The sequence below is a fragment of the Gossypium arboreum genome, chromosome 5, assembly GCF_025698485.1.
Source record: "Gossypium arboreum isolate Shixiya-1 chromosome 5, ASM2569848v2, whole genome shotgun sequence".
In the NCBI taxonomy this organism is placed as follows: Eukaryota; Viridiplantae; Streptophyta; class Magnoliopsida; order Malvales; family Malvaceae; genus Gossypium; species Gossypium arboreum.
In genome coordinates this window covers 27,336,265-27,357,501 of record NC_069074.1, presented here as the reverse complement: position 1 = coordinate 27,357,501, position 21,237 = coordinate 27,336,265, and the positions used below count along the sequence as shown (strand labels likewise).

Here is a 21,237-nt window from a genome sequence, read left to right as displayed (position 1 = left end):
GTTAATGATGCTAAATATTGAATGTTGATTTTTGAAATTGTATATGAACATCATAGAATTGATGATAGCATGTGAAAGACCATGCAATTTAGTTATTACGAGCCTTGAGAGTTGATATGAATATAATACGAACCAATGGATTCGATTGTGAGAAATGGGAAAATGAATATGTTATTATGAAATGCCATAAAATACATGTGATTATGATGGTAAGGTAAATGTTAAATAGATTAATATGTGCAATTGATATGCATCATGATTCTTGAAATTGAAATGATATAATAGTTAGAATTCAAAATAATGATATATGATACGTTAAACAAGCATGGAAGTATGATAAATAAAAGCATGAGATAAGAAAGATGGATATGGTTTATTTTATTGTTGAATCTTGTATATATATATATTGAATAAATTAAACTGTTATATATGTGTTCTATTGTTTTCAAATCATGTTAGCAACACTAAATTCTATTGTTTAGCGTGCAATTTTGTTTATTTCTGTGCTCGAGTAACATTAGATCTCAAGGACTCGAGAAGTACGATAACATCCAAGATTCAATTCTAGGCTCAGCAAAGTGTATATAGATTTTGATATGTTTTGTAGCAAGCGGCATGTATCTAGTCTCATAGTTTACTTTGAATTCATTTTGAATGTTTTGGTCACTTGATGTGTTAATGGTATGTAATATGAACATGTCCATATATGATTGTGTGTGTTGGATATAGGGATATGTGGTTATGCTTGTCTAATATGTTCTGTTTAGATCATATTTGATATGATGCTTGCGTGCTAAAAAAGTGAAATTGATGCTTGATGTTAATAAGATTGCGATCATACTTGTGAATAGGTGATTTAAGTTGTTAAACATGCTTAAAATTATATTTAGAACTTTATAAACATGTTTTTAATGTTTGGAAATGATATGGTATTGTTTTGGGTCAAACTAGGTATGTTTTGGGGTCCTTTTTAGGTCATGACAAACTTCTACCGATACAAGTTGTCAGATGTATTGGTACAAATAAGTCAGTAGCAAAAAATGAACAGTAGTAGTGTAATGACCCAAAATTCACGAGCATCAGAAAAGTGCATTTTTGGGCCTTCGTCTTAGCAAACCGAATTAGTAAATATTTATTAGAAATAATTATGAGCCTAGTTGTGTGTCTAATTAGGTTTTTATTAAGTGAATTTAGCTTAATTAAGAGTAATTAGGGAAAAAAAATGACTAAAGTGAATAAAGGGTAAAAATTGAATTGTAAATTAAAAGAAAAGAAAAAGGAATAAAAGAAACAAAGCATAAAAAGAAATAGAGAGTGAAACGAAACAGAGAAAGGAAGGGAGAAAAAGAAAACAAAAAGGAAAAACTAGGGTTTTAAAGCTTAGAGCTTATTTTAATTTGCTAGCAATGGACCAGAGGCATCGGCTCAAAAAGGAAAGAAAAAAGTTATCGAGGAGTAGACACGAGAAAATCACAGTTTGTATTACTATAATTCGAACTACTATTTATTAATGTTATATTTAAATTTATATGTATGATAAGTAAATTATAAGGTAAGTACTAGTATTGAAATGATTGAAATTGAGATGAAGTATGATTATGTATGAATATTTGATGATATATTGATTGGAAAGTGGAAAATTATATTGAATTGAACTCTGATTAAATTGAAAATTATTTGAATTGAAAATATAGAAAGTGATGGAACTAAAATATGAAAATTGAATACCTTATTAACTAGTCAAGCTGAGTCGGATATAGTTGGCATGCCATAGGATTGGAAGAATTTGGGGATTTTTCAGCTTGGCCGAGGAGACACTGATGTTACTATATTTCTTCGAACTATCCGAAGAGGCACTTAGTGCCATTCAGGTGTGTTTGGGTGGATTATTCTGGTGTGTTTGGTGGAATCATTCTGGTGTGTTTGGTTGGAATTCGTGTATCCGTCAAGGTCCGAGTTTTGTTAATAGGGTGAATAAATGAAATGAGAAAATCAAACGAATTTGATTAATCGTACTACTGAAAGTATGAAAAAGAAATTGTGAATCGAATTGTGAATTGAAATAGGATATGAGATTTGAAAGCCTGAACCTAAGGTTCATGAATTTGATAAAAGACCAAATTGTTGATATATGATATTAGTTGATGAAATGTTATAAATGATATATGAATTTGAATGTAAATTAGTTCTTATGATTTAAAATGTTATATGATTGATATATATATAATTTATTAATATTATATAGTTTGAATTATGGTAATAGCACTGAGTACAGACATACTCGGCGTACAGTTGTTTCTGTGCGCAAGTCGGTAGAAGTCAAAGGTCCTGGTTCAGCATCCAGATCAATCTCGACTTCATCACAACTTTGGTGATGTATTTTTTTCCTTTTGGTAAATGTGGCATGTACCTAGGTCTTATTTAAGAGTCTTGTGAGTTTTGGTTGTAAAGAATTGGTCTCTAATGTTTGAATGATAAATGAAATGTTAAGTTATAAAATGGTATGTTTGGTACTAAAGTTGAAATGAGATAAATGACGTTTATTAGTTAACTTTTATATAGTATCATGAATGTTGTTGATCAATTTGATAAGTCAATGTTTTAGGCATGATTTAAGTATGTTTGAATGTGAAAATGTGTTGGTTTCCATATTACCTGTAAATTGGTTGCGGTTTGAAATTATAGGGAAGGTTAGATATTTATAAAGGAGTTATATTGAGTTTAAAAAAATTTCGAAATTGGAGTACTCGAACAAGTCCCGTTCCACTTCTAATACGTGTTTTGGGCCTCGAAGGTCCATTATAGGGATTTAATGATTATATTATACTATATATGTTAATTTATTTATGAATTATTCGTAAATTGTCTGATATGTCCGGTAATGCTCTGTAACCCTATTTTGGCGGCAGTTTAGAGTTAGGGGGTGTTACAAGCAGGGACTTCTACCGATAGAATTCTAGAATTTTACTGGTACAAGCATGTCAAAACAAAATTCTTCCCTTATTTTGATTTTTTTTGACCCTCGGAGACCCAAATTAGATCATGATCGTCCTCGAACATCTAAAACTCGATTAAAAATAATTTGGTTAGTGTTTTGAATGACTTGAAGTTGATTCTAATCAATATGAATGTTTTGTAAAATGTGATAAAAGTTGGATATTTTGTTGATGTTGAATGAGAACTAGTTCTAGTTATTTTTAATTAATATTTTTGAACTCGTTTTCAAGTCATTCTAAAGTATTTGAATGCTTTAACTTGTTTATTGTTGGAATGAATAGGTTATATAATATGTCAAATGTTTGATGTTCTGAATTGATTGATATAAAAGGAAAGCTAGTTCATGTTGCTTCGACAATAAATGTGGAGCTTCGCATTCGAACTTAGTGATCAGTTTGAGTGTAGGATGCTACAAAAGAGGTGCCCACTAATTCAAGCACTAATTTAATTGTGTTGTTTTTGCTCTCAGCAACACCCTTTTTACTAACATGTTAAATACTTTCACATTATAATTAATTTAAAATTTGAATAACATGCACTATTAATTCTTACATAGCACATAAATGCAAATTAATTATAAAATAAGTTATTTAGCTATCTCAAAATTTATAGCTGTGAATCTCAATTATATGGTTTCTAATATTTTAACCTATGCTTTTCTAAATAAAATGTATCTTACCATTGACTTGTTGGTTAAACGAAACCTTTTTTAAGTTTTAACATATTTTATTTATTCTTTTAACAGTTAATAAAATTTAACAAACATAAGTTTCATCCTTTTTCTGTTGAAAAACGATCATACAAAATGACGTGATATTTTCCTTTTAACAAAAGAAAATAAAAGAATAAAAAATTCCTATTCCGCTCACGAAGTAACAGAACGCGAATCGCCGTCGCTAAGATCACCTCAACACACGCACTTTATCTTCTACAATAATTCCTTCTTTTTTTTTTAATATTGAATACGCAAAAGGAAACCAGGCCTTAACTCCGCACTCATCATTTAATCGCCATTCGATTGAGTATAATTTTCAGTCGGTTGACAAAGTTTTTGCAACGCAACGTGTTACGGTTTTTTTTCCCTTTAAAGAGAATGAAAATTTCGCATAAGTTTCAAATCTTGGACTCAGTTCCAACGTAGTCGAATAAAGCTATAAGAGGGGAAGATTTCTTTCATGGAAAAGCGTGTTTACGAAGTTTGGAAAGGAAGTAACGTAAGGATATCAATTCTTCGTTTGCATTCCCCCCCCCCCCCCCAAAAAAAAAATATATAAATGCTAGGTTTTGGCATCTAGGTATTTTTAGATTTGTTTGGTTTGAAGGACAATGAGTATGGTTTTGATTGGTATAGTAGGATTTTTGGCTTCGGTTTTCATTGTTTTTATTTTGCTATGATAGAAAATGGGAGAAAACATGTATAAAATGATGAATTTATTTTTGGTGCTTTGGACTGTTCATTGATTTGTTTTTACATTCTTGAGGTTAAAAAGAGAGTTATGGTTAAGGTCAATGAAGCATTCATATCAGTTATGGATTGTAAAGTTACAATGCAAATGACCTTACAATTTTTAGGTAGAATTGAGTGCTTTTGTGCTAAAATTGCTTTGATGCAATTAGGCCTAATTCATGCTTCACAAGTAGCTCATTTTATTTTATTTTTTGTGTGTATAGTGCTATGTGTGTGCTTTCTTCAAAGGAACTTGTATAGATTATGAGAACATCTGGTGATACTGTTGTGGCCTTTCCTAAGAGTATGAACTTATTCTAAATCTGCCAATTCTTTTAGAGAAACGTCCTTACTGAAGTACGATAATTATAATTTCACCATTTGGTGCAATTCCAAGCCATCATGATGATGATGATGATGATGATGATGATGATGATGATAAAGCCTTTTCTTTGTCTAGTTTGGTGATTATGTTGATATACTCGCTACTTTACTAGTGTGACAATGTTTGGATCAAAGGAATGATTTAGTGTAGGAATCGGTGCAAAAGTATTGTTTGAGTGGATCAACAATGTAGTATTAGATTGTGGTTAAGACTCAAGATTTAGATGAATGATCACATTTGTTGGAAGTGCCATGAAATCATAAAATATTGGTTGATATATATATTTTGCTATATTCACTATTTATTAGCACCAACATAGAATAAAAGGTGTGCTAGTTATGAAAAATATAGAGAATAATAGCTTTAGAATATTGGTAAAATATGAAAATGCTATAACACAATCTGATGTTCTTTGTTTTATCTTTTGATGTCTCCAGTCTGAATGGATCGTCCATGACTTTCATTCAGCATTTAATTCTCTTCTATATACGTTATGCAGAAGTTTTTCCTTGGTGGAAGGCTAATATTTGGTCCAGATGCTAGATCTTTGCCTGTTACCTTATTGCTGATCAGTGTTCCTTCTATAATCTTTTGCATATTTGTTGCAAGGCATCTTCGACATAGATTTTCTCCATACAATGCAGGATATGCAATTATGGTGGTAGCAGTTGTCTTTACTATCTATGTAAGTATCTTTACCCTTTATTTGTTGATTGAATTGTTTTTTAAGGTTTTAGAACAATTACTCTTGAAATTATCACCCTAGTTGCCAACAGTGTTAACAATTCTGTAAGAACTTTATGAACTCCAAGTTATGGATAAATACTAAGTGCCAATTTTTAACAGTTTAACTTTTATGTTTAAAGTCCCAAAGACAGTTTATCTAAAATTTGAAATATTTGTTTGGTGGAATATATGTAGTGCAACCCTTTCATTTGATCTAGATTACTTGCCGAGTTTGTACTGAAAATGAATTTCTCATAGAAGTTTGGCCTTCTCTAATCTAAGATAAGACTAGGACAGCTATAGCCCCTGTTAGATTTTAAATTACATATATAACTTTTTATCTTTTATTTTTGTCAACTTTGTCTTTTTGATATTGCATTCTTTATTTTGATAGGTGTTGATTATTCTTTTCCTCACATCAGCCCGGGACCCAGGAATCATTCCTCGCAATTCACGTCCCCCAGAGGAGGAGCCTCACCATGATTCTTCTGTTCCAGCTCAGGCTGGGAATCGGCATACACCTGGCCGTCAGTTTCCTCGAACTAAAGAAGTTATGGTTAATGGAATGCAGGTGCGGGTGAAGTATTGTAGCACATGCATGCTTTATCGACCTCCTCGGTGCTCCCACTGTTCCATTTGCAACAATTGTGTTGAGAGATTTGATCACCATTGCCCTTGGGTAGGGCAATGCATCGGACTGGTATGTTTTATCTGATAAACCTATCTATTCATACAAGTCCGGATGTTTCATGCTCCCCTTGAGCAGTGTTTTGTTAAGAGGCTGACTATTCTGTATATGAGCAGCGCAATTATCGGTTCTTCTTTATGTTCGTTTCTTCAACAACTCTTCTCTGCATCTATGTGTTCTCCATGTCAGCATTGTACATTAAGGTTCTGATGGATGATAACCATAGAACAGTTTGGGAAGCAATGAAAGAATCTCCTCCATCTGTCGTACTAATGGCGTATTGTTTCATTGCTCTATGGTTTGTTGGTGGGCTCACAGGGTTTCACTTGTACCTCATCGGAACAAACCAGGTATGATATTGTTTTTGCGCCCTCTTAACTTGTGAGAGTTGGGTAAACAAATATGGAAAGAAATCAACCAATGAATACAAGTTTTAGGCCGTGATTTGCTTATTGTGGTGCAGCCTGCAAGGAAAAAAGATGCTCTTTCTATGTTGTTTTAATTCGATAAGTTTATTTCGGAGTTTAACTAACCTAAATTCCTGTCTTCCAGACTACCTATGAAAATTTTCGACATAGGGCTGACAACAGAATCAACATTTTCGATCGAGGTTGTCCGAGTAATTTTGATGAAATATTTTGCACAAAGCTAAACCGCTCAAAGAATAATTTCCGGGCTTTAGTTCAAGAGGAGGTGCCAAGGCCTACTGAGGAAGCGAAAGCAGAAGATGTAGGTGGAGATACGCATCCGAAAATCGAGGTAGATCTAGAGAACTGCCAAGATCTATTGAAGATATCCGAGCAGCATAATATAGAGGAAGGTATAGACCTATCGAAGATCTCCCAACGACAAAACGACGAGGAAAATGATAGTAGAGAGAGTACTGATCCTCTTCGTAGTACCTTGGAGGCTGATTCTATTATGGGTATAAATCATCGAGCTTCTGTGAATATGACTATGATTCGATCCGACCCCGAACCCTCGAGTTATGGTAACAGTAGTTCAGAAATCGCAGCTGATTCCCATACCAATTCCAGAGTTATAATAAAAGAAGCTGGTCGTTTATTTGAGTAATTTGTACAGTAGCCATTGCATTCTTTTGGTTAGTGTTTTTACTGTATGAAGGGGATATTTCTTTGATTTACAAATGAGAAAGTTTCGATTGGGGAGGGAAATTTACTCCCTTTCAGGCATAAAAATGTATTACCATCGAACACGATGGCAATCAAAACAACGAAAAAGACAATTGTCCACAAGAAATGTACCAAGAAATAGATTCAGAGGGAAAAGAATCCACTTGGTCAGATGATTGATTTTTAGCTTTAATTCCGCTGGCCTAATTAAGGCATTCAATCATCGTCCGTACAATTGGTTTATAAATATATTGAAAAAGCTTTTTAAAATTTTTTTACATTTTCATTCGTGCAATCGTACACCTCAAGCAGGAAGCACCATCTGAACCATTTAACCTCCGAGGGATACCCACAAGGTTATTACTAATTATTTTTCTTAAAATACATTTAGATATAAGCATAAAATTTAATCTTCCAAATATATCGAACAACTTTTAAATTCTACCAAAGGGAAAGAAGGCAAATTTAATCAAATCAAAAGGAAAACTCTGTTAAAAAGTAAAACATTGGGTATAATTGGTTTTCTAACTGGTGCAAAACCCCAGTTATCCACACATTCAAAAAGAGTTGATAAAACAAAATTAATCCAACCAATGCATTTCAAAACATAATAGAGAATCAACATAAACTAAGCTCAGAGAATAACAAAACCTAAACATACGATAGACGGAAATTCCTGACAAATTTGCAGATTTATGCCTTGAGCCGACCATAGAATTTCTGTTTTTCTTGTGTAGTCTGGAAACGTCCATGCCCAAATTTTGATGAGGTGTCGATGAACTTGAGCTTGATTTCCTCTAGAGCTACACGAGATGTCTGGTTAATCAAAGACTGGCGGAGTGTAACCACCCTCTTCTTAGGTCCAACACAGCCACCTTTGATCATCAGATAATCACTCTTCACAACACCATAGTGAGGGAAGCCACCAATTGGAGTGATATCTTTCTCAGTCCTGATGACCATACACATTCCACAATTATATCAACCAAAATAAACAAAACCCATTGAAAGTCTATACAATACCTTCAAAATACTCCCAATCTGATCAAAGCAAAGATTTAAGTATATTCAACTAACCTGTCATAGTCGGTAATAGCAGAGTGGGTCTCGTCACCAACCTTGCCAACCCGGTAAACCTTCTTGTTCATCTCAGTACGATGATGGTATCCATTCTGACCTGCCCTAGCAACTGTAAAGGAGACTCTAGCAGGATGCCAGGCACCGATACAAGCAACCTTACGCAAACCTCTGTGGGTCTTACGGGGCAGGCGTGTGACACCCCAACGAGTCACAACACCTTCATAACCTTTACCCTTAGTGACACCGATGATATCAATCATTTCATCCTTCTGGAAAACAGCATCAATCGGGACTTGCTTCTCAAAGAACTTGTATGCAAAATCAACCTTGTCTGCAATAGTTCCACCATTAACTTGGATCTCCATTAGGTGTGCTTTCTTCTGCTTCAATCCCTTCATTTTCCTAATCTGTAAAAGCACAAATTAACCAGAAACAGTACTATTAAAACAAAGCATTTGAAAACTACCACTTATGAACAATCAAAATAAAACAAAACCAAGGCATAGATTAAATCATGTATTGGTAAAAACCTGAGTGTGGGCCAAAACCCTAACAACAGTGGCATACTTCTTGATCTTTTCCAGCTGAGCCTCGATACTCTTTTTCCCTTCTTCACTCTCGTACCGCTTTGAGTACTTGGTGAAAGCCTTCTTCTTGGACTTGCACCAATGCTTGTAGAACCTACGTTTGACTTCCTCGCTCAGATGCTGAGCCCAAACGGTGTTCAAGCTGCGAAGACCACATGGTGTCTTGACATAACCAACAACCCCAACAATCACCATAGGAGGGGTTTCAATGATCGTAACAGCTTCACATGTCTCTTTCTTGTGAAGCTCTATGCAGAAACAAAGAACGCAAATTAGCTTGAAATTCAAATAAATTTATGGGTGAAGCATAATAAATTTAAAAAGTCCAAACTCCAAATAACCAATGCCTACTAACCCTAGTTCCAGGATAACTTCTAAATTCAATGCACTATTTTCACAAATGTCAATAATAGTTAACACATTACTTGTAAATTCCTTTCATAAAAATCATCTTAACCAATGCATTAACATTCAAAATAAGCTCAGCAAATCTTAAGGCAAGAGTTTATAAAGCTCAAAGAAAGAACAATTTAGTAGTCTATATATCAAACAAGTGGCACAAGTATCAGAGTTATGTCATCAAAGTCAACTTACTAGATCCAGGTTTTTCGACCTCTCGGACAATGTGTGTCATGCCTGCCTTGTAGCCCAAAAAGGCAGTGAGCTTGCAAGGTTTGCTTGGGTCATCCTTAGGAAATGCCTTCACTGCACCAACCCACAGTAACACCATCACATACGTATATATAGTCATTTAAATACTGCATTTGGGATACAAAAACTGTAGTTTTCTACAGCCATATAATAAACAAAAGAAAAAAGAAAAAAAAAAAAACAATGTAACCTTTCCCTCTGTGACGAGAAGCTCGCTTCCTCGGAAGAAATCCAAGGGAACCATGCCTTGGGTGTTCAAACTTCCTGTGAGACATTCTTCCCCGCCTTCATCACCACCAAGAGTAAATTAAATAAATAAACCCATTGATAACACCAAATTAAAAACGCGTAACCAAAGACCAAAATGAATATTTCAGCATCTAAGACTAAAAACTAAACAAAAGAAAAAGATTTTCACAGCGACATCAAGTCATATTCTAACAAAAAGGGGAAAAAAAAAAGTAGAGAACACAGTTTATATTTTCTTTCATTTCCGACCAATTTCTATGTATATGTAGCTGAAAGAAACGAAGATGGAGAGATTAGATAGAAGAGAAAGGCAACCTGCTGAGACTGATGCCGTGCGGCGAATGCTGTGGCTGGCTGCTGCTAACCTCCTAAATGGCTAAAACCCTAGCTGATGCTTTTTTATTTATAAACAAATGCTTAGATATATTAATTTCCATAAACACCTCCTGTTTTCTTCACTCAAATTTAATTTTGTCCCCCACCTTTCGGTTTTATGACAAAATGGGGAATCCCTCTTTTTTATTGGGCTTACAAATTAGAGCCCAGAGTTATTGGTTAGTGTGGACTAGAACTTATTATGAGTCGCCTCATGATGAGATCAGCCCAACCATTATACTCATTTATACAATTTATTTTTCTGAGTTTAATTGGATTAGAAATACAAGGTTTAAATTTTTGTTTATGTTGGTTAAATAAATATTTTGTAACTTTGCACGTTTTATGTTTTAAAAATATAACCCTAATTCTTGAATTATATTTTAATAAGTTTAAATAAGTTATTAATTTAAATTCGACTTCACCCCAAAAGTATGAGTTTTAATGAATGTAATAATAAGTTATTTGGCTTTTTAATTTTATAAAAAATATTTTTTTAGTTTTTATTTAATTTTTAACTCTTTTAGTATTTAAACTTGCATTATTTGTTAAGTCACCCAAAATAGATGAAAAAGTTAATTTATGTTAATTTTGTTGATGTATCAACGATTAAATTTTTAAATTTTAAAAATTCAAAAAATATAAAATTATTTTTAAAATTAATTTTTTAAAAATAAATATATAAATATATAAAAATAGTTTTTAAAGCTTTTAATTTTTAAATAATTATTTGCTTTCGTGGCATACACGTGAATGCCATGTCGGTAAAGTTAACATTTGTTAGCTTTTCCATCTATTTTGGAGTGATTTGACAAACAATGTAAGTTCAAGAGCTAAAAGATGTGAAATTTTAAATAAATAACTAAAATGAATTTTTTTATAAAGTTAGAGGTCAAATAAATTATTATACAAATTTATTTGTATTTTTTTGTGAAAAAAAGAAATTACAGGTCAAAGATCAAATATTGAGAAAACTCATTACATAATCTTTATCAAATAACTGCAAACCAGGTTCCCTATCTTTCCTGAGCTTGATTATCTTATCAGCAAGGCTATTCTCTTCTCTTAGAATATGTTGAAGATTCCAATTACTTAATTGCTTCAAAATCAGTAGGATTCTCATAACTGAAGTAGAATTAGAACCTTTACGAACTCCTTCGTGAATGAGGTTAACTGCTTCAAGATTGTCAATCTGTGTGATAATTATCCGAAAGCCACGATCAAAGGCAATTTGCAACCCATCAAGGATGCCCTATAATTCTGAATCGATAACTTCACAACTACTCAAATACCTTGTGAAGCCAACAATCCAAGTGCCTTGATGATCTCGCAAAAGTCCTCCAGCTGCAGCAAACATATCCTCATATTTGACCGAACCATCTATGTTCAAGTAGACCCAACCATCGGGATAGCCAGGATCAAAAACCATGCTTGAGAGTTTAGAGCCATTTGGTTTGGACATCGAAACATATTGCTTCGCCCAGTAGAGGGAGTTTTTTATAACCTCATCAGTACTCCAAGAAAGACCTTGAAATATGCCAAGATTCTGATTTTTCCACATTCGCTAGATGATAATCCCGAATAAACTAGACCAATTAACTTTGGCCACTAGATTTATGTCCTGCTGATTTCTTAAATTGAGCTCGATCCACTCATGAAGGAACCTTGCAAAAAAAATAAAATGTTTACCTGTAGGAATTAGTTGCATCCGTATCTCATTTTCCGTTTTGCAATCCCGAATCACATGCAGAATATTTTCAAAATTATGGCAGCAAGTACCACAAGCAGTATACGAACCCAAACCTCTTCGAATTCTTTCAACATTAGTCAGTAAATGCTGTTTCAAAACAAGCCAAATGAACACCCTAACCTTTTGTGGCCCATGATACTTCCAAGATAACTTCCAAACTTCCTCTTTCGTATTCCAAGAATCTTCCTTAATTTTCTTATGTTCACTTTTAACTGAAAAAGTACCAGACGTGTTTCCCCCCCAAATAATTCTATCCACACCAGAATTAGGATAAGGTGGCGGAATTTCAACAATCCGTTAGATGGTATCTTCAGATAGCCAAAGGTGAAAAAAGTCCAAATTCCAATCCCCATTCTCCGTGACCATATTACTAAGGGAAAGATCCATGTCTAAGCTAGAATTGCAGACTTTCTTTTTGGATAATGGCCCAACGGTAGGAATCCAAGGATCCTTCCAACAATTAATATTCCGCCCATCTCCAAGAGACCAGAGCAAATTCTTCCGTACGAGCGTCCAAATCTTCGATAGTGATCTTCATAAGAAAGAACGTCTTCCCCTCGATAAAGACTCTGGTATTCCACATTGGACCCTATACTTGGACCGAAGCACTTTGACCCATAAAGAAGAATGATTAGTCACTAATTTGGATCCCAACTTCTTAATGAAAGAAGTACTATGGTCCCGAAGAGCCCTTAGACCAAGGCCACCATACGATTTAGGCTGACATATCGCATTCCAGCTTATCAAAGCCATTTTTTTAGTACCACTAGTGAACCCCCAAATGAATTGTCTAACCATATTTTCGATCTTATCGTACAAACCTTTGGGGATTAGTATCGATTGCATAAAGTGGCTTGAAATTGATAATAAGACTGCTTGAGCTAGAGTAAGTCTGCCCGCAAGAGAAAGTTGTCGAGTGTCCTAACTGCAAAGTTTACTTTTCACCTTATCCATGACAAAACGCAGAGTATTATTCGTAACCTTTTCATGAAAAAGTGGAACCCCTAAGTACGAACTAAAATTCTGCACTACTTGGAATCCAAAAAACCACTAATACACCTTTAAATGTCCTCATCCACTCCTTTAGAGAAAACCATATTTGACTTCTAAAGATTAACATTATGCCCCGAAACCCCACAAAAAGTGTCTAAAACTTCCTTAATAACTCGTGTCTGCTTCACTTCTGCCTGACCAAAAAGAATCAAATCATGTGCAAAAAAGAGATGATAGAGAAACAGAGTGATCTATTCAGCCGAATGGGCAACCATCTTCCATATACAATAACTGGGTGAATACCATGCCTTAGCCACTCCATACACAAAATGAAAATGTATGGTGAAAGAGGGCACCCTTGACGAACTCCTATTGACGGTTTGAACTTTTGCGAAGGCACTCCATTCCAAAGTACCTGCATCGTGGAACTAGAAATGGCTGAGATAATTACATTACGAAGAAAGTCAGGAATACCTGCGGCCTATAAAGAGGCATCAATGAAATCCCACCGAACACGATCATAGGCCTTTTCGAGGTCGATTTTAATGGTCATCCATTTTTTGTTTTTTTGCTTGCTCTTCATGGAATGAATGACTTCCTGCGCGATGATGATATTGTCATTTATGTTCCTTCTTGTGACAAATCTGGCTTGTTTTGGTCCTATAAGCTTTGGAAAGACCATTTTAAATCTATTAGCAATGACCTTTATCACGAGCTTGTATAGGACCGAACAAAGGCTAATAGGGCGAAATTACGAGAGACATTTCGGGTGCTGTACTTTAGGAATCAGGATAATAAGGGAATTATTAAGGTCTGATTCAATGGCATCACCAGAGAAAATCTTCTTGGCCTATTCACAAATCGAAGGGCCAACAAACTCCAATTAACTTTGATAGAAGATAGCGTGTAATCCATCACTGTCGGGTGCTTTTAAAGGCACCATGTCAAAAAGTGCCTTTTTAATCTCTTCATTAGAAACGGGCATACTAAGGAGTTGAATTTCTTCCGGCTCAAGACGCGGGAAAACACCATCCCTAAGACTGCCTATTTTCCTATATTGCTCCCCATAAAGATTTTTATAGAAATTTACCGCTTCCTGCTCCAATTCTTCTTCATCCATAACCTACTCTTCCGCTTGATTTTTTAGAGCTAGAATACGATTCTGTTTCCTTCTCTGTAGAGTTTGCTTATAGAAAAATCTTATGTTACGATCCCTAAAAACTAACCAATCACACTTAGCCTTCTGCCTCCACAAGAGTTTCTCATGATGTAACACTGATTCAAACTCCTCAAGGATTTCTAGCTCAACCTGATGTAAAAAGGTCGAGCTTCTTTAATCAATCACCTTTTGGACATTATCCAATTTTTTCTTCAAAAAAATCTTCCGCTGCATAATGTGACCATAAACCTCCTTATTCAATAATTTCACTTTATCAGTGAAAGTAGTATGAGCAGTCGTCATATCTCCCATAAAACTCCAATTATCTTTAACAAACTCGAAAAACCCCAGATGTTCAACCCAACCAGCCAAGAAACGAAAGGGTCTCCTACAGGAAGGCTGAACTTCCGGCATAATAGATAATTTGAGTGACTATGATCAGATTTTAGCTTTTGTAGATGTAGTACTTTGGATAAGGGGAATTTTAGGCTCCAAGCATCATTACAAATTGCCCTATCCAATCTCTCAAAAACTCCCCTTCTATTTCAAGTAAAGTTGGGACCATTAAACCCCAAATCATGTAAACCCATGGAATCTATGAACTCACTAAAGAGAGCACACCTTTTCTCTATGATCCAACCACCTATTTTTTCACTCGAATCTAAAATAACATTGAAATCACCAATCGCTAACCATGGAGTCTCATCCATCAGTACTGTATGCTTAAAAGCATCCTATAATTGTTTCCGCTTTTGACTATTATGACTGCCATAAACAAAAGTGACCAACACCGGTTGCCGATATGACTTTCCAGAAATTTTAAGAATAATGAATTAGGAATGGTTACCCAAAATATCAACAGAAATGGTATCCTTCCATCCTATCCAAATTCCTCCTAAGAAACCTATAGCGTCCACACGATTCGAAAATTCGAAACTAAGCTTAGAAATAACAGAATCCACTTTAAAACCACTTACTCTTGTTTCTAAGAGGCCAACTAAATCATGTTTATGCTCTCTATTATACTCCCAAAAAATACGAGGACATTTCAAACCAGCACAACCTTGACAATTCCAACAAAAAATAGTAAAATTCATATTTAAAATCATAATTTTAAAAGTAACAAAATTAAGAATATCACCAACTCATGCAGATGTGGACCCAAGACCAGCAGTCTGTCCCTCAGCATTGCCTCCCATCCTTTCTGCTCCATGCCCAACTTGCGAGTTGTTAAGATTCACCATAGAACTAATAGCTTCTGTCAAAGGAATTCGAGAAATTCCAGCATTTTTTAGTCTACCTCATTTTTCCTTGAACGGGCGACTAAGGGAAGTTCTACCACGATTATTACCTATTTTATTCTCCGAACTACGTCCTCTGGAAACAGAAAAAGATTTATTAGTATTAACTAAAATATTTTTCTTATTACCTTTTAGCATTTGTCGCATTATTATCATTAAAACTAACAACCGAATAGTACTTTGGGTCTAAAATTGACGCTTCTAATTTAACCACCGATTCATTAGGGCCTTCAAACATAGGATTATTGAGAACTAAATTATTCTCCATATTTTCAGAAGAACCCGAATACACCTCTACAATTTCCTGTTCAAATAAACCATTAGTAGAAAAACCATTTAAACATTGTTTATCTAAACTAGAATTTTGTCTATTTAATGAAGGCTTATTAAGACCACCAAGGGATAACCCATTAAACAATAATGGACCATCTGGTCCAGTCCTTTCTTTACTTGGCCCACCACGCTGAAAATTTATTGGTCCACTTGTCTGCGCCTCACCCCCCAACAAACGCGTTGAACCTGCAGTCGGCAATAAAGAAATTGAATTAGAGTTGGAAAATTTATTGGACTAATCCTTGTCCTTTTGCAGTAAATCATCTGACCCTACAGGCTTTTTCCCCAAAGACATAGAAATTTTGTCTCCCTTCAATTGACTTAGCCCAGCAAAACTCGACTCACTCTCTCCTGAGCCCACAATAGGCCTAGCCAACTTATTAAACCCCCCCTCAACTCCATGACCCAAATCAACTAAAATGCCCAAATCACCTTTAGAAAAAACCTTATTTTCATAATACTTTTTACCTCTAGCTGCGTGACCGTTCTCCTTTTCACTCAAAATCCCCCCATTATCTCCATTAAATCTCCCCCTAAGCCACCATCCACCATTAGCGGTGTAAACCTAGAACCCAAAAAGTCCTTTCCAGATTTTGCACCTCCACTAGCCTGAGAATCCCTTTTACCCCGCCGTGACTTTCTCTTGACCAACATCCAAGGTTCGTAATCGACTCCCTTTCCATCATTGTCTTCTCCCACGCCATCACTGGAAGCCACCACTTCCTCAGTCATCGGCCTTTTCAAAGCCACCTTAACCCTCACCGACAGGCATATTTCCTTAACATGTCCATACTTCTCGCAACTGAAACAAATCGTCAGGAGTGCCTCGTATTCAACCCGTTGGATTACTCCATCCACCAAGACTTTGGAGGTAAGTGGTTCGTCAAGATTAATGAACACTACTAAATGGGCAAAACGTCCCCGGGTTCTGTTATTGGTTTGTAGGTCTAGTTTAACAACTTTCCCTATTAATCCGCCAATTGCTTCAATGATTTGTCTCTTGTACAGATAACCTGGGAGACCCGGCAGATGAATCCAAGCCAACACCACACTGGGATAGGGTTGCTCTGGATTAAAATTTTTCGTCCATGGTTGCACAGTGAGGTATTGCCTGAATATAATCTATGCTCCCTGGGTTAAAACTTTATTGTAATCTTCCATTTCCTGAAATTTCACCAAAAAATATCCATTAGTAATATCCATTAAGTGAAAAGAATTGACCGGTTTCCATAGATTAAGGATACGGTTTTATAGCATGTTATAACCAATGTTACGCCCGAGCAATTTAAAATAACAGTCGATTCGATCTCTTTGAACAGTATGTCTTTAATGCGATCTAAAAAAGCGATTACCGGAATCCCATTAACCATTGACGTGTTAACATCCCCATCCTGTAAAACAAGATCACATTCGTTTCTTGTAAGGTACCTATCGGGAGAAGTCAGTCCACCCCCAAAAAGTTTATCTTTGAAAGACATCATCGACTGTTGATCTGAGCCAACAACCATGTTAGTCTCTTCTCCATCAACTGCTTCTTTGAAACGAACTTTTTTGGTGTTCCGATCCCCATCGTCGCAAGGATCGCTAATTGCACCAATACTAGGATTTTCCATTCGAGAGAGTCTCAAAATTGTAATCTTAACATAGTATAATAGAAAATGTTTTTCATTGTAAATGTTCTGCCCTTTAATTTGTTTATATTTTCATACTCTTTAAGTTGACACTACTTATTGTTTAGAAAAAAAATGAATATACATTAAACCCCTCGTTTTCTTCCTTAGATTTAATTTTGTCCCCATCTTTTGGATTTATGACAAAATGGGGGCTCTCCCTTTTTTATTGGGCTTGCATGTTACTACCAAAAAGTTAGTGAGGACTAGAATTGATAAATGGGTTGGATTAGGTTTAAGCATATATTAATATTAGTTTTAACTTTTAAGCCCTGTTTTATGTAAGGATAATTATTTCAAAAAAAATATAAATCACATAAAATTTTAGTATTTTTTAATTATTGGGTAGTAAATATAATTAGAGGTGTTTATAGGTCTAACCAAGTTGGATTTCGATCAAGTCCATATATATATGATATCGATGTCATACATAATTACTAGTTTAGTTTGACTTGAAATATGAGTCTCAACTTTTATTCAAACTTGATTATATTTATAACGTACTAACTCAAACCTATTTATATTCACCAATATTATTTTATTATTTAAAATTATTTTATTAATATTTATTAATTATATATATTTATTTCACTATCATTATATATATTTTCTTCTTATTAAAAGTTTAAGTATTATTTATAATATAGTATAGTGTATTTAATTTTCATATGACATAAATTACATAAACTTGAAAGTGAGTGGGGTCGGTATGTTTTGAATATTGGAGATTAAGCCCAACGTAAATTTTAATTGAGTTTAACTTTTTCGTTCAAATTTATTTTTAAACTTAATATTTTGTCCAAATCATTCCAAATATTATATAGGCCTTTTAATTTAAATAAATGTCCCCAGTTCTAACTATATATATATATATATATATATATAAAATCTAATTTTAAAATATTAAAATATTGAGATACAAAACAAATTGCAATATATGTTCTAAAGCTTTGTTTTTAATGCATACATGTAATTAAATTTTAAATAATTAGTATGGTTGAACGTTTCACATTAAGTTGATTATTTGTTTGGATTAAATTATGGTGTAAAAATTTGAAGGTTAAATATACTCTAATTTTTATACATTTTATACATTTAGAATTCAGCCACTACTTTTATTTTCAGGAATTTAATCCATTTAATTTGAATTTAAAAATTTAGGTCAAGTTGTTATCACTATTAAAAATTTTCTATTAAATTTATTTCAATGACATTTTGAAAAAAAAACTTGATAATTATGCAACAATAAAAATAATGTTGAAAATACTAATAAGGTTTGACGAAAAATACAAACTCTTTAAGGTTTATTTATTAAATAAATTTTACCCTTAATTAATTATTATTCTATTTTTATTTTTAATATTTTGTATTAAATAATTATAAACATAAAATAATAAAACCTATTTAATTATAAAAATACGTTAACTATTAAATTAAATTATAAATCGCTTTATATTTTAAAAATCCATAGGTTAAATATAATTTATTTTCAGTGTGTATTTTTTAAGTTAAATTACAATTGTAATTATGAAAAATAAAATCTAATAATAATAATAATAATAATAATAATATATTTAAACCTAAATCAAAATAAATAAATTTATAGAGTAGAATCAGTTGTAGCAAATAATTGCTTGAGGTAATTAGCGGCTGTTGACGAACCTTATCACTGAAATACAGTAACATGCTGCTTCACAACTCAACTCTTCATCTGCACTTAATTATATTCCATGCTAGCTTGAAATTAAACCAATATTTAATCCCCAATTAACACCCATTTACGCAAAATCCCATCAACTTCCATAGTAATTATACAATTAATCATATTAACTCTTTCATGAACTGTTGATAGAGTTGAATTCCTATATAAACCTACCATATGCTATCTCCACCAACATCTCATCCAATCTTGTTCTGCATTATCATCAAGCTTCTAAAAATGGCCAACACTTTCAAGCTTTTTTCAACACTCACTCTTCTGTTTTTAGCCCTGCCAATGGCATCTTCATTGGAAACCTCGAAGCTAACCCTTCAATCTCGACTCAATGCCGACTCCCCGAGTTGCTGGGAATCACTGACCCAGATTCAATCGTGCACTGGAGAAGTCATCTTGTTTTTCCTCAACGGTGAAACCTACCTCGGGGATTCATGCTGCCACGCTATTCATACGGTTAGCCACCAGTGCTGGCCGAACATGCTTGAAACACTAGGGTATACCACGGAAGAAGGTGACATACTTGAAGGATACTGTGATCATGAAACTTACAAGTCTCCGCCGTCTGTGAAGGCTAGCGTGGTTGCTCCGGCGAATGATATGCTTCCTTGAATGGATGGCTTTCTCATTCGTGAATAAATTTTACCATGTTTTATGTGTCTTTTTCTGCAATGGTTTCAGGGTGTCTTTGTTCTCTCTTCTTTTCACGTTGTTTGTAAGTCGGGAGCTATTAATGAAATAGTTTTTCATTACCAAATACGAGTACCACATGACAAATATAATACCAATATATATTTTAGCAAGATAAGGAAATAAAATTAAGAATTTTAAATTAATATACAACAAAATTTATGTAAAAACGGTGTTTTCTATTTTTGTATTAATTTAGAATTTTTTATAACAAGACATGGTTAAAAACGAATACAATAAAAACAAATTAGTTAAAATTAACATTCATGGAATGAGATTAATTTGTGGAAAAACTCTCGTAACAAAATTAATATCTCATCGCATACTCGAGGTCGTGTAATACTTGGGATACTATTTTTGAAGTTTCAAATAAAATTAATTATTATAATCATTAAATTGTAATGCACTAATGCTAATATTATAGTAGAAATTGGAAAAATAATGATAGAAGTCACTATATATTTGTAACCCATTATCAAACAGATTAGTCTGAGAGTTGCGCTACTGAATACTGATCCAGTCCCATGATTATTAGATTTATTCACGGGCTACCTATTCATTCAAGTTTGGAAATTTGTTTGAAATTTGAAAGTATTTAAATAAAAATATTAGGCTCGAAAGATGAGTTTGGATAAAAAAATTAACTTATTTAAAATATAGGCTGGACTCGAATTTAAATATTTAAGACTAGAGCTTGGCCCAGCTTATTTTTAACTTTATAATACTTTTATTATGTAATTTATAGCACATTAAAAAAGTTAACCTATATTAAATATATAATATTATTCTAATGATAAAATGAACCTCATGTGATGGCCTAATAGTCAAGGGTGTTCTTAGTCCCAAATATGGCTTCGGTTCGAGTCGCACTAGTCGCGTTGATTGTTCGATCTTTGCCCTATTATTGTAATTCACCAAAAAAAATGTTAAAGATGAATATAGAAAAATTTTAATAAAAATCATTAAGCATTAAATTAAAATAATATAAATATATTTTTTTTTAAAAAAAATAAAAAATAGTATAGACAAGTTTAGATAAGCCAAGCTTGAACAAGCATATGATATATTAATATTATGTTTAAACTTGGCTCATGAGCACTTCAAAGTGCCAGTTTAACATTAGTTCTCGAAGTACTTTTAGGTCAAAAATCACTTTTGAGATAAAAAACATTAGTAACTAAGATGTTTTTAGGCTTTTAAAAAATATTTTTTTTGACCAAAAGTAAAAAGCAGGAAATTTTAACTTTTACTTAAAAGTACTTTTTAACTCAAAAATGCTTCTGGAAAGCAATGATAAACTAGCCCTAAA

General features: G+C 33.6%; 3 protein-coding genes and 1 long non-coding RNA gene across 4 annotated transcripts; 3 read left to right on the top strand and 1 right to left on the bottom strand.

Annotated features, from left to right (window-relative positions):
• Nucleotides 1–4,169: 4,169 nt before the first annotated feature.
• Nucleotides 4,170–7,418, top strand: LOC108450884 (protein S-acyltransferase 8-like). Its single transcript, XM_017748651.2, has 5 exons — nucleotides 4,170–4,211; nucleotides 5,329–5,514; nucleotides 5,950–6,255; nucleotides 6,360–6,593; nucleotides 6,796–7,418. Exons 1-5 carry the CDS (start codon nucleotides 4,173–4,175, stop codon nucleotides 7,315–7,317), a joined length of 1,287 nt encoding a protein of 428 aa, XP_017604140.1. The 5' UTR covers nucleotides 4,170–4,172; the 3' UTR covers nucleotides 7,318–7,418.
• Nucleotides 7,419–7,840: 422 nt separating this feature from the next.
• On the bottom strand, nucleotides 7,841–10,441 carry LOC108453632 (60S ribosomal protein L3-like). Its single transcript, XM_017751861.2, has 6 exons — nucleotides 10,259–10,441; nucleotides 9,885–9,979; nucleotides 9,638–9,748; nucleotides 8,987–9,291; nucleotides 8,454–8,863; nucleotides 7,841–8,328 (listed from the first exon to the last, which is right to left on the bottom strand). Exons 2-6 carry the CDS (start codon nucleotides 9,967–9,969, stop codon nucleotides 8,070–8,072), a joined length of 1,170 nt encoding a protein of 389 aa, XP_017607350.1. The 5' UTR covers nucleotides 9,970–9,979; nucleotides 10,259–10,441; the 3' UTR covers nucleotides 7,841–8,069.
• Nucleotides 10,442–16,269: 5,828 nt separating this feature from the next.
• LOC108451981 (uncharacterized) lies at nucleotides 16,270–17,615 on the top strand. The gene is made up of 2 exons (XR_001866332.2): nucleotides 16,270–16,725; nucleotides 16,863–17,615. It is a non-coding gene; the product is annotated as an uncharacterized LOC108451981 (long non-coding RNA).
• Nucleotides 17,616–19,268: 1,653 nt separating this feature from the next.
• On the top strand, nucleotides 19,269–19,995 carry LOC108452761 (egg cell-secreted protein 1.1-like). Its single transcript, XM_017750555.2, has one exon. It carries the CDS (start codon nucleotides 19,404–19,406, stop codon nucleotides 19,848–19,850), a length of 447 nt encoding a protein of 148 aa, XP_017606044.2. The 5' UTR covers nucleotides 19,269–19,403; the 3' UTR covers nucleotides 19,851–19,995.
• The last annotated feature ends 1,242 nt before the right edge of the window (nucleotides 19,996–21,237 follow it).